The 16,171-nt window shown below is 40.7% G+C and overlaps 1 protein-coding gene across 1 annotated transcript in view; it reads left to right on the top strand.

Moving 5' to 3' along the window:
- Window positions 1-16,171, top strand: part of ST6GAL2 (ST6 beta-galactoside alpha-2,6-sialyltransferase 2) — a 45,710-nt gene that overhangs the window by 23,469 nt on the left and 6,070 nt on the right. Inside the window, exons 2-5 of the mRNA XM_033513205.1 lie at window positions 1,258-2,260; window positions 6,100-6,197; window positions 9,300-9,401; window positions 10,519-10,693. Of these exons, the coding sequence (XP_033369096.1) occupies window positions 1,258-2,260; window positions 6,100-6,197; window positions 9,300-9,401; window positions 10,519-10,693 (1,378 nt within the window). The remainder of the gene's footprint in view (window positions 1-1,257; window positions 2,261-6,099; window positions 6,198-9,299; window positions 9,402-10,518; window positions 10,694-16,171) is intronic.

A 16,171-nucleotide genomic window follows, 5' to 3' on the forward strand; every position in this document is an offset into this window, starting at 1 on the left:
GATCACAGCTGGCTGGTACAAGTGGCTCTTAAGTCTCACCATTAAAACACTGAAACAAATGGTTTAGAAATAAAACTCCAGAAGAAGGGGCTTGGCTTATTTTGAATTCAGATCAGGTGAGTGATCTGTTACTAATTAGTACACAGAGTTACACTGCGGTGTAGCAGCTGACGCCGACGATGGCTGTGGTGCAGGGACCTGCATGGTAAGGCTTATGGTGGGGATTTGCTTCAGTCAGCCTTCTAACTGATAGTCACACCACTTGATTAAACAAGTGAGTTCGTGTAAGGGCATAGTGTGCTCAATGGTCTAGCAATGTGTTATGTATTTTCCTTGGAACACAGCCAGTCGCAGTCAAACTTTGTTTCATTTGGACCATGCATCCCTCCACTAATGCACAAGCTGTCAAAAAGCCCCAGGTATTAGTAGGGCACATATTTCCAGGACTAGGTCTGACATTCGCTACCCACTCCCTTTATGTAAATCTCTATCTTACTCTTAAGGAATGTATTTAGATAGTTGTGCCACCCATTCTCCTTTTTGGAAAACACAAAACCCCAGGCACCTTGATGTACACAACTCCTTCATGCCACTTCTGTGTGCGTGCAGCATCCGTGGCAGAGGTACAGGAGTTGTCCTTACTTGGGTATTGGGCAACAAATTATGTAGCCACTGGGTCTGTGGCAGTTCATACCAGCTGAGGAAGAGGTTCCCCTCTGGATCATTTGTGTGATGCTCTCCCCTTCACCCCCGATGGTAAGGACAGAGCACCATCCTTTCCAGGCTGTGGGCAGAGGGGGACTACAGCTTAGAGCATCTGCTCCCTGCCTGGTCCCTCTGGAGACAGGCTTGCTCACAGTTCCCCTGCGTAAGGACTTCCAGTGGTAAAGAGAAGACAGCTTAAATTGTACCCACTGTGCATGCAGCCAGGCATGGGTTTTGCTTTTGCTGTCTCAATGCTACGCTCCGTATAGCAGAAGCAGGCAGGCACATGATCTCCCTGAAGGCAGGATCCAGTGTTACTGTAGAAACTGGCCACCAGCTTCTTTTGTAGATAGCAGCTGTCACGGTGTGGTTACAGCCAAAGCATGTCACTCCTACAGCATCTGCAGGCTCTGGAGTTCTGTTTCTGCTATTGAATCCTTTGTGCTACTGCTTGGAGATTAATTCTGCATTGTCTATCAATATGTGTTAAGATATTTCTGAGTTGCATTTCTTTTTAGAACGATTTTTAATAGCATTTGATGTTCTTTACAGGTTTCATTTTCCTTCACCAATACTTCAAGGCACAGAGGAGCTGGTAAAGGCATTGCCATGAAACCTAACTTGAAGCAGTGGAAACAACTCATGCTCTTTGGTATCTTTGCATGGGGCCTGCTTTTCTTGGTGATATTCATCTATTTTACAGATAGCAACACTGCTGAACCAGTTCCAAGTTCCTTTTCTTACATTGAAACTAAGAGACTTCTGCCGCTTCAGGGCAAGCAGAGAGTCATCATGGGAGCCATTCATGATCCATCATTCTCTGAAACCATTGATGGGAATGAGGTGCTTCTTAATGAAGATCTCCTAGGTACTTTTAAGTCAGGGACTGGAAATTCTAAGAAATGGACTGTATTGGAAGAGGCCTTTAGAAATGAAGATGAGTTTTTTCCACCCCAGTTAGGAAGAAAATCAAAAAGTGCTTTCTACCAAGTGAATGATGATTATTTATTTGCTGCTGGTCAGCCTCAGTCACACAACCACCTTCAAGAGATAGAAAAATTCATTTCGGCTGATGTGAATAATCCAAAAGGAAATATTTTACAGAACAGCTGGAGCCATCAGAGAAGAATGAGGAGAAGGAGCACAAAGCATAGGAGAGGCCAGATGCTTGATGAATCTGATGACTGGGATGAGCTGTATTCCACAATGTCGAAATCCTTTCTTTACAAGCTTTGGAAAGGGGATGTCTCTTCCAAGATGCTAAACCCTCGACTGCAGAAGGCGATGAAAGATTATTTGAGTACCAATAAGCATGGGGTGCGGTTCAAGGGGAAACGAAACTCCAAGTTAACAGGAGACCAGCTATTCTGTGAGCTAAAAGAAAGAGTGAATGTGAAAACAATAGATGGCAAGGAGGCTCCCTTCTCCACTCTTGGATGGGAAAAGCACGTTCCCCAAATTCCACTGGGTAAATTATATACACATGGCTTTGGGAGCTGTGCCGTAGTTATGTCTGCTGGTGCAATACTGAACTCCTCTTTAGGGGATGAAATAGGTGGGTGAAATGCATCTATTCATGTCTGTATATATATGTATATATGTGTGTTCATGTTTAAATTTCAAAAGGTTCATACTTCTCAAGAACAGATCTGTAAAGTCTGGTTGTTCTCTCTCACTAGAGTGGCATGAGTGTAAACTAATGGACTTCAGTGAGGCTGTTCCCTTTCAGAACAACATAACTGTAAGGAAAATCAGGCCTGAAGTCATAATCTAATTTTAAGAAAACAATGATGCCTTCTTATCATATTACAGCTTGTAGTATGGAGGCAGCACTGGTTTCATCAGATCTGCCATATTCAACATTTGTGTGCCACATGCGTTTATTTCTTCAGCATATTAGAGCCATGTTCAGAGGTTTTTTCTGCAAAGCTGTGTTATTTTGCTCATGATAAGCTGCTGTTGTATGGCTATCCCAGACATTTGTCACAATATCAAGATGCAGCAGAGTGTCCTCTTCATCTCTTGCCACTTTAGAGTTCACAGGCATAGAGTTCAGACCCTTGAGTAGCTTCATGCACTGAGATCAAGTCCCCTGGCCTCTTTTCTGAGACTGAATTTAGATGAGTTTGAGTATGTTCACCTGTTGTTTTCCCATTGCAACACCGAGTCAGTGAGGTTACAGGTGTGCTGAGATGTCAGTGTCACTCAGAATCCCCCACCTCAAGGTGGGAGGTTTGTGGCAGCTATTCAGAAAAGGATGGGTAGGCCATAAAGGAAATCTAGGTCAGTATTATTTTTTCTTTTCAAAAATGAGAGCTACTACTTGTGTTAATCTCAGTAGTTCTTCATTTTAGTAGTACATGTGCAGTCTGCTATGGGTGTTGAAAGAAGCACGAAAGGTATGTCTCAAACTTGTTTCTGCTACAAGAAGAGTTATCTCCTTCAGCTCTCTGTAAAAACCTTCTGATTTTCTCTCATTAATCCTCCAAGGACTTCACATCCCAATACTTTCTTCATCACACTGGATCATCTCTTGAACACAGATAGGTTTTCCTTAAATCCCTGGGATATGTTGGAGCTGCTAGGATTATCGGTCTTCTGCAACAGGCTTCCAGCACAGCAGACATGCCCAGCTAGCCTGCAGCTAAAATCACACCAGGATGACCCCAGTTTCACAGGAAGCATCACTGATTTAGAAATTTGTGGGGTGAAAAAGCAATTATTATCTTTGACTGAAATCAAATCTTCTGTACACCTCAGTACACCAGTTTACATATGGATTAATGCTGTACTGTAGAGTCTGTAATCTTCACTTTGAAGTGAATTCCACAGTGATGTATTTACATAATTACATATTACAGCATGCTTCAAGTCATATTTGCACACTCAGGTGCAGCCCAGGTTTGGATTTGGGTGCTTGACGTGGTACCTGGGGCCTGCTTCGTCCTGTTTTCTTAGGAAGCTTCTGGTACCAGAGGCTTATGATACTTTCCCTGGAAGAGCTTTGGATTTAAATGGGAAAATGTCATCTGATGCCACCAAAAGGGAGGAAGATGGGGTTTGAAAAAGCCCACATAGAATTTTCAGATCTCATACATGTTGTGCAAGAAAGCACTGGGGTACCAGGAATCATCAAAGGTTTCTTCTAAGTGTCTCTCAGGCCATGGGCAGATACCTGTGACTGAGGAGAGGATTTGTGGGGGGCCAAGTGACTGCTCACAGCAGTGGTAGACAAGGGAGAGCAATTTTAAGCTAAAAGAGAGGAGATTTAGATTAGATGTTAAGAAGAAATTCTTTCCTGTGAGGGTGGTGAGGGACTGGCACAGGTTGCCCAGAGAAGCTGTGGATGCCCCATCCCTGGAAATGTTCAAGGCCAGGCTGGATGGGGCTCTGAGCAACCTGGTCTGGTGTAAGGTGTCCCTGCCCATGGCAGGGTGGCTGGAACTAGATGGCCTTTGAGGTCCCTCCCTACCCAAACCATTCTGTGATTCTATGGTTTATTCTCCCAAGAGAAAAGAAAATGCCTATGAAAGAAGCAGCGAAGGACATTTCCCTTCATAGGCCTTTGGCTCCCTCTTCTGTGTTCCTATTAGAAACACAAGCAAAAATGTTTATTTGTGTTCTTCTTTTAGCCCTTCTCTCCCCCACCCCCCTGACTGTTTTTAAATGAAAGTAGACATGGAAATATTGTGCAAGTATAGCAAGCACTCCTGTGCTATTAATTGAGAGAACCAGTTATTTTGGCATCACAGGAAGAAACAGGGAGCCATGATCAAACTCCAAACTTCTCTGGATCTTTAGAATGCTCATCTACAAATATGTACTAAGATTAAAATCAGTTTATTTAAAACCAGCTATTATCAGTGTTAAGCTGTGTCCTGGTCATACATTTTTGGCAAAGGAGAAGTTTTTCATCATGAAGAACCAGCATGAGTGATGTTGGAAACGCATCACACGGTCTCTCAATTAAGCTGCAAGCCATACAATTTCCATTTCATAATCTAGTTCTCAGTCAACAGATTGTCTAAAAGTTGTCAATCACTTAGGTGATTGAGGGTCAACAGCTTCTATTAATTTCCTCTAGTTCCTGCACAATCAAGATGCTTATTGAATGGAGTCTAGGTGTTGAGGCTAGGGTTTTCCCTGCATAGGGGACAGAAAAAACTTCCACTCCTTAGGTTCTGAGGAGTTTGGTTTGGTGGGCATCTGGCAAAAATCTTGCAAAAATCTTTTCAGTCATGACATATTAATGCTAACATGTATGTCTGAGATTGGAGTGCTGGCTGCATGCCACATGGTGTTTCCCTGTATGAAATACAAGAAGTGCAGAGTAAAGGAGGGAAAAGATGAAAGATCCCAGTTTGATCAAGCCAAGGCTCCATTGAGGCATGTTGGTTATCTTTGGAGACTTTTGCCTCCTCCAATTTTTGAACTACAGACAACACATTTTAAGTGACTAGAGATGAACAGCTGTACAAACTACCTGTGGGTTAAGGTGTTCGATGCCCATTTTGGTCTGAATCATGTTCTCAGCTTCCATTGCTAGAACAGATAAAACCAGACCAAGTACAGGGCTACCAACAGGGGCTGTGTGTTTCTGGACAGTGGATAAAATTTCTTGCTCTCCTTCACACCTTTTGGGCCTTGAGATCCCCTTAAAAGCAGCACTGGGAGGGTGATTATCTCTCATCCAATGGAGGCTTGCACGTGGTGTCTACCCTTGACCCATACTTGACCTACAGTTGCTTTCTCTCCTCCATGACTCCAAGGTCAACTGCTTGTGGAGTAACTTTGACAGTTCAGCTCTGTTAGATCTTTGCTACCAAGGGATCCTGAGGTTTCTTTGTGTGAGCAGATGTGTGGGCTGGCTTCCATACAGAGGCTCTTTAAGATTTGTACTGAGCTTGAGAGTAAGTACACAGTGTGATTAATAGATTTGGGGTAGTCTGAGATTTTCAGGTATAAAATACTGTGAAACACAAGCTTATAGTTAAGCATTGTTGTTCATTCAAATGTGCAATTAGATATCCCTGCAGTTTACATGCTTTTGCATGGAGTAATTCTCTAAATTTTGTCATAGAAGTAGTGAGCAATTGTGTGTACTGGGTGTACTAATAGTCTTCCCACACTAAGTCTATCCAATTAAGGGAAGCATTCAAGTATTGCATGCTAAATTAATAGATGATTCTGAACTTTTGTCCCAGTGGGCTTTTATGTTAATAACATACGGCAGACGCAAGAGGATTTTTGTTTGTGCATAGCAGAACATTCATCATCCTTAGAATATCCAGATTCGGACAGATGCGAAAATTTTGTATTAGTTTAGATGACTGTTTTTATTTTACTGTTCTGTATACTAAGAAAAATGAGTTCCCCCCTTGTTTATGCTCCTAGATGCTCATGATGCCGTTTTAAGATTTAATTCTGCTCCTACTCGTGGCTATGAAAAAGATGTTGGAAATAAAACAACCATGCGGATCATTAATTCTCAGGTAAGATCTTCCTTTTCAGAGTTCAAGTCAATGTCTCTTCTGCACAATATGACAGCAGGTTAATAACCTCTGAAAAAGTGTTGGGTAATATGGGAAGCAGGCAGTGATTCAACAGTCGTGATGCAGAGAAGGTGAGAGTTTTCCCTTGCAGGCGTGTTTGCACTGCTGTTAGAGTGACTCCATAGCCTTGTTTCAGAGAACTGGTTTGTAAAGTTTCTCATGTGAACCCATCTGTAAAGGCTCTGCAGGATATCAGAGCTGTCAGTACAGCAGACCTTGACCTCCTGGAGAAGCCATTGCCTACAGGATTTTCACAAAGTTCAGGCTGTGGTGATTCCAAACCTGTTTTCTCATATTTTCCAGTTCCCCAATTATTTCCTTGCTAGAGGGCAAAAGAAATGGAAACTGAGTTGTGTAACACTAGGCCAGTCATCATTGTTTAAAAATTTGGAAAGAACTAGTAAAAAACTTTAGTGTGCACTGGCTATTACACATCAGGTGAGTTTGTTCATCTGAATGGAAACAAAAGAAAATGGGATTTTCTGTGTATGGGTGTAAATAAATCATTGGGACTTGAGCTACAGTGACACCTTATGGCTGAGATTAGTTTTTCAATTTCAAAAATGCTATTGCCTGAATTCCTGTCTTGGGCAAACCAAACCTCTTTCCTCTTTAAGAAATGCAGACAAAAAATCAGCAACAGATTTTCTGTGAAATTTTATGACATATTGAAATGAGTCTACTTAGTTAACACCAGGAGTATGATTGACCATGTATCATGCTCTGTGCATACTGATTCTTGTTGAAGGAGACCAAAATTTTCAGTTACTGTAATTTTTATGAGTTAATTTTTTCAAGTTAATTTTTTCTTCTGCTTTGAGTGACTGCCTCTGCGAAGCCTGTTCTTGGTGTGTGTGTTTTTTATGTGTATAAGCACACATTCTTTGCCATCAAAAAGAGGACTGTGCACTGCCATTCCCTTCACACTCATTTTGTAGGTTTTTGTGAGGCTACAGAACAGGCTAGATCTTTGAAGTGATTTGGGTTAAATATGCCTCCTTTCTTTTGTTCACAAAAAGAAAGCAGAAACACCTTATTCTGTCTTGAGTGCTATAATCAGTGTATCAGGGAACGTGGATTTTCCTGTATTTTATTTTACTTTTTTGTTTTGTTGGGGTTTTTTTTCCTTTTCTTTGATGATACTCCATTTTACTATCAGCCAAAATGTCCTGACAGTGGCCATGCCTGAACTGGGCAAGGAGAAAGGTTTAGAAACTCTTTATGGTTTATTAGACTCAGTGGGCTCCCTGTGGAAGAGAGAAATGTTCTCAGGGAGTGATTTGAGCCTTTTTAGCTCCCCAGCAAATTCAGAGAGATTGAATGGTTAAATTAGCTGCTATCCATGCAGGGCAGACTGGGTTTTTCTGGCTCCCAGTGCTGCTGCAGTACATTCCCACTGGGATGGTAATGGAGGGTCCTGTGGTCTTCTCTTCTGCACTGTGTAAGGCTTGCTCCTCATAAGACCTCCCAAGAAAACAGAAGGCATGGCAAAGTTCTGGCCAGGTCAGCTCACATGGCTTCCTCACAAGTGTTTGTGTTCCCCACCAGCTTTGTGCTCCTTCAGAGTGGTCAGAAGCCATCCATGGTAGTCTGTCCACCTGCTGAGAAATTAGCCTTGACTTCGCTGAGAGTGAAATCTGCACAGGCCACTCGATGGAAGTTGCTTTCCCCACCTGTACTGTAGCTGGGTTATTTACACAGGTTTACTGACCCTCCTCACTGCTGGAAACCCCTGCATTCACTTAATTAAAAGGCTTCTGTTGCCCCTTCTTCCTTCATATTCTCCATTGTGAAAGCCCAAAGGACAGGAAGGAAACCTGTGCAGTGGCTACAGATACTGTTATTGCAGAAAAAACTCATACATATGTGTGCAGACTCACTGAGAGCGAAAATTGTGTGACAACACCTCCAGAGGACTCTTGCTTACTGAAAGGCAAGTAAGAGCTCCTTTGTGTGGTAAGTGTGGAACCAAGCTTTTAAAATCTTGGCCTTTTGGTCAATTTGCTCTGTATACTCAAAAAAAGGAGTTTACATTCTGAGGTGAAAATTGTTCTGAGAAATTAAGTTGGGGGTGCTGATAGCAGCATGACTAATTCTGTTCTTACTGTAGAAGGCTGATGGAAATCATTAAACTGAAAGTTTATGGTAGGAAGCATATTGCTATGGCAACAATATTATTTTTCTGAGGAAAAATATGGATAATTAAATATGGCTCATTGGATCCTAAAGGGAAATGAAAATTATTATGAATTTATTTGTCTGGAATGTTGATTATTTTAACAGCTGGAACAAAATTCATGCTGTTTTGACCACTGCTGAGCTGCCTGGTGCTTGGATGCACTAGGAATCAGAGATCTAGTTAGATGTGGAGGATCCTGGAAGGGGTGAGCCAGCAGGAGTAAAGAGTAGACTTCCAGTGCGGTGGGATGATCAGGCAAAGTACTGGAAGATGCAGGAACAAGTTGTATGAGAGCAGTTCCTTCAAAAATAGCCCTGTAAAATGCCTGTTGTTGGAATTGTTTTTATAGGTATTCCAGTTTGTACAGTCATGGTCTAATTTGCATTTTTTGGATTGAAATGAGACTGACTTGCTGTTAAAATGAGAAAGCCATGGAAAAGGTGGTTGGGGATGGGTGGCAGGGAAAGACCTTGCCCTTAGGGGCTGTAGCCCTTCAAAGCAAGCTGCTGTGTCCAAGAGGATCCCACAGGCCATCTGAAATGCTGTAGCTTTCCTTTTCAAGTTCCAGAATACACGGTAATGTTGACACACAATTACACAGCATCTCAAGTGGTCCCATCACATCCCTCACAGATGGAGAGTAATTCAGCATACTGCTACTTCAAACTGCAATGAGTGCTGTTTGGTGGCTAAGCTTTTTTTGTATATTTTTTTAACAAAACAAGATGCTTAAAATCAACCACAACTGAAGCATAACAAACAGCAGCGTGGGTAGGACTGTTCACTTGAGAGAAGGATTTTGCCATTTTTCTGGATCCCACTTGCTTTTAATGCTGCGCAATTCTTTGCATCTCTGTTTGCAGATTCTCACCAATCCAAACCATCACTTTGTCGACAGCTCCTTGTATAAAGATGTTATCTTAGTAGCCTGGGATCCTGCTCCGTACTCTGCAAATCTTAATGTGGTAAGATATCCACTTAGACTTTTCTTCCCAATTATTTGAAAGTACTGGAGAAGATTGATTTACTGCTTTAGTCTCCTGGTTCTCCCTTTTCACCACAAACCCCAGGTTCTCTCTTGATCTGAGTGGAGAATGCTGTGTCTATAGGAATTGAGTCAAAATTGGTTTATTGGCTACTAAAACTTTTAGTAGCCAGCAATTATACTGGAAGGGACTGTTCTGAGATGCTAGGATAGATGAATGGTGGCATTTGATAAAACATTGCTGTTTTCACATAACAGGGAGTTTTCTTGTGTGCTTGCCAAGGAGGGAACATTGCTAGATTTCAGAAGTAGGTTTTATCAAAAACCTATCAAGAAAGGTGAAAAACTGCATCCATTTTCCCCCACCTTTCCCTCTGCCTTCCCAAAGAAAATACAAAATCCTGGTGAAAAATCTCTCTGGGTGCCTTCCCCATTTCTCAGGTGTCCTCCCCACCAGTGTTCCCTTTATGTCCCCTGTCCCACAGCCATCTGTGCCCTGCCATCCACCCCCTCACTGAGAGCAGCAGATGTCCATCTGGTTGTCACTGGGGGACTCTTTACTTTGGCTGTTGCTGCAGCTCCAGTAGGCAAGTTGATCTGATGGCTTTTGGCACAGGCAGCTCAGAGCTGAGCAGGCTGCAAAAAGTAGAAAGTAAGCCTTCATCTGCTGAACTCCCTTAGCAACAGATGCCAGAGGCTGCCTGCTTCCCACGCAGGCTGCCATCAGCCTGCGTCATGCGCTGCTGCTGCCTCCGTCAGGGACCGGGGTGCTTTCAGAGGAAGATGCACCCCCAGGCCCAGATATCATGTCAAAGCTCTTTGAACCTCTTCTTTAATGTGGATCTGTGAGGGAAAAATGGTCTTGGCTGATCCCACAGCAATCAATTACTTATTGGGAGTCTCTGTATGAAGAAAGAAAACGGTATAGCTCAGAGTGACGAATGCTTTTCTAGCAGAAGCATCCACCAGTGCAGGCTGCTTTGCTACCTTTGCTTCTGTTCTGCAGAACCCAAATGAAGCCAGTTTATGCTATTGTACATGAAGTGTTCAAAACATATTTAATACTGTTAAAAAACATCTGACTTTTTTCCTCCCAGTGGTATAAGAAGCCAGACTACAATCTGTTCACTCCCTACGTACAGCATCGCAGGAAGAATCCAACCCAGCCATTCTACATCCTCCATCCAAAGTTTATATGGCAGCTCTGGGATATCATTCAGGAGAATACCAAAGAGAAGATACAGCCCAACCCTCCTTCTTCAGGGTTTATTGGTAGGTGTATCAAAGATGGTCCCAGTAGACGCGTTAGATTAAAAAGTAATTTAAAATGTGTACATTACATGAGGATTGAGTCCATACATACTGTTTGTTCTTGGTGCTCTATGCAGAAACAATAACTAGCAAAAACACACAGTATGAGAACTAGAAAATAGTTGAGTGAATTTGATGTTCTGCTTTCTTGCCCTTCACATCCATAGTATGCCTACCATAGCTATAAAACATGCATGTATCTATGAGAAATTTGTATTATTCCATATAATTTTGTCTGTTGAGGACCTACCCAATTCTGAAGTTCCCTGTTGGGATCATAGAGCAGAGAATCCTCAGACAACAGATGAAAGCAGATGCCAGATCATATAGACAGGATGAAATCAGTGTCAGGCTGAGATGTATTCCCTACATAGACCAAGGGCTTCCAGTGCTCAATCTGAGCACTTCTCTTCTTCTCTGGAAGCAACAGTGTTTCACTGTATTTTTTGGTCCTTCCTTAGTATTTCTGGGAGGATAATTTGGCACTGTGTCCACAATTCATACAGGAGAACAACTTACCTGATGTACAACAGGTCCTGACTGTGGACCAGTCTAAAGGATGCAAGTAGTGGCAAGCCTGAGCCAGGGTCATCCTTGCTTGTGCTTCTAGACTCAGAGGGCAGTAGAGCTTCACATACCATCTTCCACTTTGGAAACTCCATCCTTTCCTCACTGACATTGTGATATTGATCTAGGTATTTGCTGCAGTCAGAAAATGGCTTGGTTTTTTAATTTCTATCTGCATCTGAAAGCAAAGACACCTGAGATTGTGTCTGAAATAGGAAAATCAGTTTTGAGCCTTTATCTTGTGTTCTATATGCAGTAGCAAAGCATCCTAGCATACTTTGGAGCACACCAAAGGCCTTAGAGGGTGCAGAAGTTCCCAGAGGGATGATTTAAAGGCGTCTGGGAGATGCTCATCTATGCCTTGAGTGACATTGTGCATACCTGGAACATGAGTGGAAAGTAAAGGAGGCCTGGTGTGTTGTCAGAGGGGAGCTTGGCAGTTGGTTATTTCTTGAAATGAGGTTTTTTGTGGAACTTGCTTGTAAAAATTCCCAGGGAGAAGACAGCTCATGTGGAATGATCTCACCAGCTACATTCACATTTTGCAGAAGTGTTTCTTGTAGCAATGAAGTTGTTGATAAAAATAGGTTAACAGCTGCTGATTGTAAGAATAGTGAAGAGGATCATTGTGCTGTCAATTTGTACTTCCACCATACATAAAAAACACTTCAAAAGCTTTCTTTGAAGAAATGGAATTAATTTCACTATGAGAATAGAACAGCAATCTTCAATCACAAATCTAAATGTTAGTGACAAAAAAATGTCCTTCAAGCAGAGAAAGCTTTGAAAATATAAACCATTAAACAAGCAACATTTTAACAACAAAAGCTGTACAGATAAGTATACTCTTTGTACAGATGCAAATTTGCCTTCTTATCTAGTGGGAATTTTATTTATATTGTTCTTTTCCAAGGAGCAGTGCTTTTTAGAGGCTGTTACTAACTTTAAAAAAACAAGGTAGGAAGATGAGCTTATTGGATGTCATACCCACCCCATTTCATTACTAGCTACTGTTTTGATAGATGTATTTTAAATATTTTATTAGAGAGAGTCTTCCTGTTTTGGTAACATTATCAAATTAATGTCTATGCATTGCACATGTAACATAAGCTAAATACAGAGGTAGCACAGAAACAGCAAATGCATATTGTCAGGGACATAAAGGGCAAAATAAAGCATAAAAAATATAATGCAGCTTGGCAGAAAGCTGAAAAGTCATGTTGGTCTTCAGGTCAGGTATCTCTCAATCAGTCATGCAGCAAATAATCCTGTTGGGACTGAAGCTGACAGACTCAACTATTGTACCTCTATGAAAGGTACAGTATGAAAGGTTCTACCTGATTCTTACAAAATCTATAAAATTATTTCCTATAGAATTAGTGGAAAGATTGAGTAACTAGTGGCCATCATAAAATACGAGTGGCTTAATTTCAAGAGGAGAAAATAATTTATTAAGTGACCATACTGCTAAATAGCACCATGCTTAAAACAGCTTTATGAGGGCTGTTGTTAAATAGAAGGTATGTATTTTTACAGAGATGTACATTCCTGAACCTAAGCAATTTCTAGCATGGACCATGATGATTCTGGTCATATAGAAAAGATTAGAGAAATGGTTCTGAGTCAAGTAAGGCACTTTTCTTTCAAGCTTTTTAGCCTCCAGTAGGCCCAGTTTACAAAATTGAACAAATGTATAAATTAAAACATGGAAACATCAGAATGGTTCTTTTCACAAATGTCAAGAATGTTTTAGCATGGCCTTACACTGTTTCTTCAGTAATTATTTGTTTCTCCTGACAATTGTATTCCTGCCACTTAGCAGCACTCTTTATAAGAAACTGAATCTTGCCAAAGGGAGGATGTTGGTGGAATGTGTCCTCAAGGTGTTCTTCTGCAGAAATGACTCAGCATCCTTTCACAGTGACTGATGCCAGGGGAATCTTTTAACATTGTTAGTAACTGTATTACAGTACTAAAGTCACAATATTATTAAATCTCTCAGAAAGGGGGCCAGTGGGGAAGAGGTAGTCTCTCACATGCTTTGATTTTAGAGGAATGAGAGAGAGAAAGAGAGAAGAGGTGGAACTTCTCCCCTGTTTTTTTCACTGCATGGGAGCTAGGGAAAATAAGGGGTTTTGCACTTCCTTTGGGGTATGTGCTGCCCTATATCTGCATAAATTTTGCCTGGACCCCCTGCCTCCTTCAGACCCTGCTGTATCAGCTCTGCACCAGCTCAGTGTTGCTGAGGAGAGGCAGTAGCCTTTGACAGCTGGTGGCTGGGGTGAGGGAAGCACAGTTTGTATCCCAGCTGTGGAGGGGAGATGGAAGGATGGGAAGAGCAGGATTGGTTGAGGGGGGGACAGTTTGTGAGTAAAGGTCCAACAGGATAAACCAACCTTTTGATTTTAACCTGGGAGTCACTTTCAGTTTGTTTCCTGAGACGCCAGCATGGACTTTTGCTGTCTTGTAACTTTGCCTTATGTGGCATGTCATAGCTTACCTAATGTCTCTCCTCATTATAAATCATATACTCTTTATCTTCCTAGTATAGTCCTTATAAGAATTTTGAGAAGCCATTCCTTCATAGTTTTGCATCACTTTTGCAGCTGCTGCCTTCATGCTTCTAAACAAATTTTTGCACAGTATTCTCATCATCTTGTATTAGCACTAGGCAATTGCCGTGGTGGCTTTTCACAGTTGAAGTTGTTGGCTCACATTTGGCTGAAAATAAGTTTGCTAAATGAGTATTGATATGCTTACATCACATCTTGGACTTGGATCCATGCCATTTTTCTCGGAAAGTATATAAGCATCCAACCACTAAACCTCAGATTTGGATTCCACTGGCAAATCCTAAATTAGCACTGTTACTAGGGAAGGATTTGTCCTGCCTTTTGGCAACAGAAGTAAGTCACCTCTCACTTCCTGTTAATAAGTCTTTCACTGTGAAATGTGAGCTCAGTCTTCCTCCTGTCTTTCTGTACTTACCAAAGTTCAGTTTTTAATTGGATCTGATAGTACATAAAGTGTCAGTCTCTACTGTTACCATTCTGCTGTAAGAACTGGCTGTTCCTGTACCCTCTTTGGTAGCCAAGGTAAACAGCCTATTCTGACCTTAAATTTTTGTCATCTGAAAAACCAGGAGTAAAACTGCAGAGTTTCTCAGGAGCAGCATTCTGTGTTCATTGGGTGGGATGGTACATTAGCATTTGGAAAGTCTGAGAGCTTTTTAATAATGTTGAGATTATATAAAGGCTTTTTTTGTGGAGATTTTTGCTCCTGTCCACTGTTTACTTAGTGTATTTTCTATAAATTCCTATTTATCATACTCCATCAGTACACTTTGCTGGTTTACCTCTTCAGAGGTGACTTGAATTGAAATTCACATTTATATACTCTTACAGAGCAGTGACTTTCATCTTTTTAAAGGCTAGCTGAAAGCTGTGACTGCAGTATTTTGGTTTGTTTTCAATCAGAACATGACCTGTGTAGATTCTTATATTTTAGGTTGTCTGTGTAGGTGGTAGTTTTGCTATGTGCTAGAAATTTCAGCATAACATACAATCCATTGAACACAAAATAACTAAACCCAGATGACTTTATTGTTGGGACAAGGGAAATGTTGTTTCAGGCCTTACAGTTGCCATTACAGTTTTAACAGTTGTGCATCATTAATAGTTGATGACATTATTTTACTCTTCATTTGCATGCATCAAGACAATAGTAAAACAAGGCTATCATTACACTGCAACGTTAGCAGGTTGTTGTATGACTAAGAACTTACATTTAAAATGGCTTCGGAGAGCATGTTGCATAGAAGTATAGAGCTGATCTCCAGCTCTGCTTAGAAAAAAATGCACTTTCATGAACTGAAATAAACAATTGGACATATTAAGAGTTGCCTTTGTTGATGTTATTCAGTTGTTTTATCAGTAGTTGGTCAGCAGGAACAGAATAGTGCTCACTCTTTCCAGCTCAGCGTTGTTCAAGTATTAGCACACAAATAAATAATACCTCCAATACATAAGCTTCAAATTATTCTTACTCTAATAAAAAGCACACTGAAATTTGAGTATCTCCCACTTTCCAAAATGGAGACATAAAAGAGCAAACTCTCCTCTTAAATCACATAAAAAATTTTATTATTCTAGTGTATCACCCAAAATTAAATAATACATTTAGAATTACATTATATTACTGGCCAGTATTTTCCAGTCTGTGCTCATATAACAGAATGTATTATTGTGATTAATGTAGAGCTTTTTGCATTCACCAAGTTATAAATATGTAATTTTCTAGGTCTACTATGTAATGCTAGTATCTATACATCAAAGATGACAAGTATTGCACAAATTATTAAGCTTCGGCACAGGGCCATTTGGTGACAATTTTTTGATAAATAATTTGCTTTTCTTGTGGTTAATATTTTGCACATAGTTCATGAACTGAGCAGACGTAAAATAACCCTTTTTTAGAAACAAAGTGCTTTAAAAATCCAGAGCTACTTTTAGTCCATGTACCAAAGAATAACAGAGGCACATTTGGCCCAGTTTCAAGGAGTTTTCCCTTGAGTTTATCTGCAATCCAATCAAGGATTGCAACTTGTAGCAATTATAGTAGCAGACTATAATATAGAAAACTATATATTCTAAATACTTTATGCTTATTGTATGCCTATTTGTAATGCTTTCAAATACACAGGTATCAAACACAAACTTACTAGTATATCTAGCTAAATTATTTTCTGTAACTGAATTTACAATGTGTGTGAAATGAGACATTTTAAATCCGATTATGTGTATTTAAATGTTTTCAGCATCTCTTACATTATGGTATAATGATTCTGTGTTCTTGATGAATGTTTGAATTATA

The sequence above is a fragment of the Parus major genome, chromosome 1 (assembly GCF_001522545.3).
Source record: "Parus major isolate Abel chromosome 1, Parus_major1.1, whole genome shotgun sequence".
NCBI lineage: Eukaryota > Metazoa > Chordata > Aves > Passeriformes > Paridae > Parus > Parus major.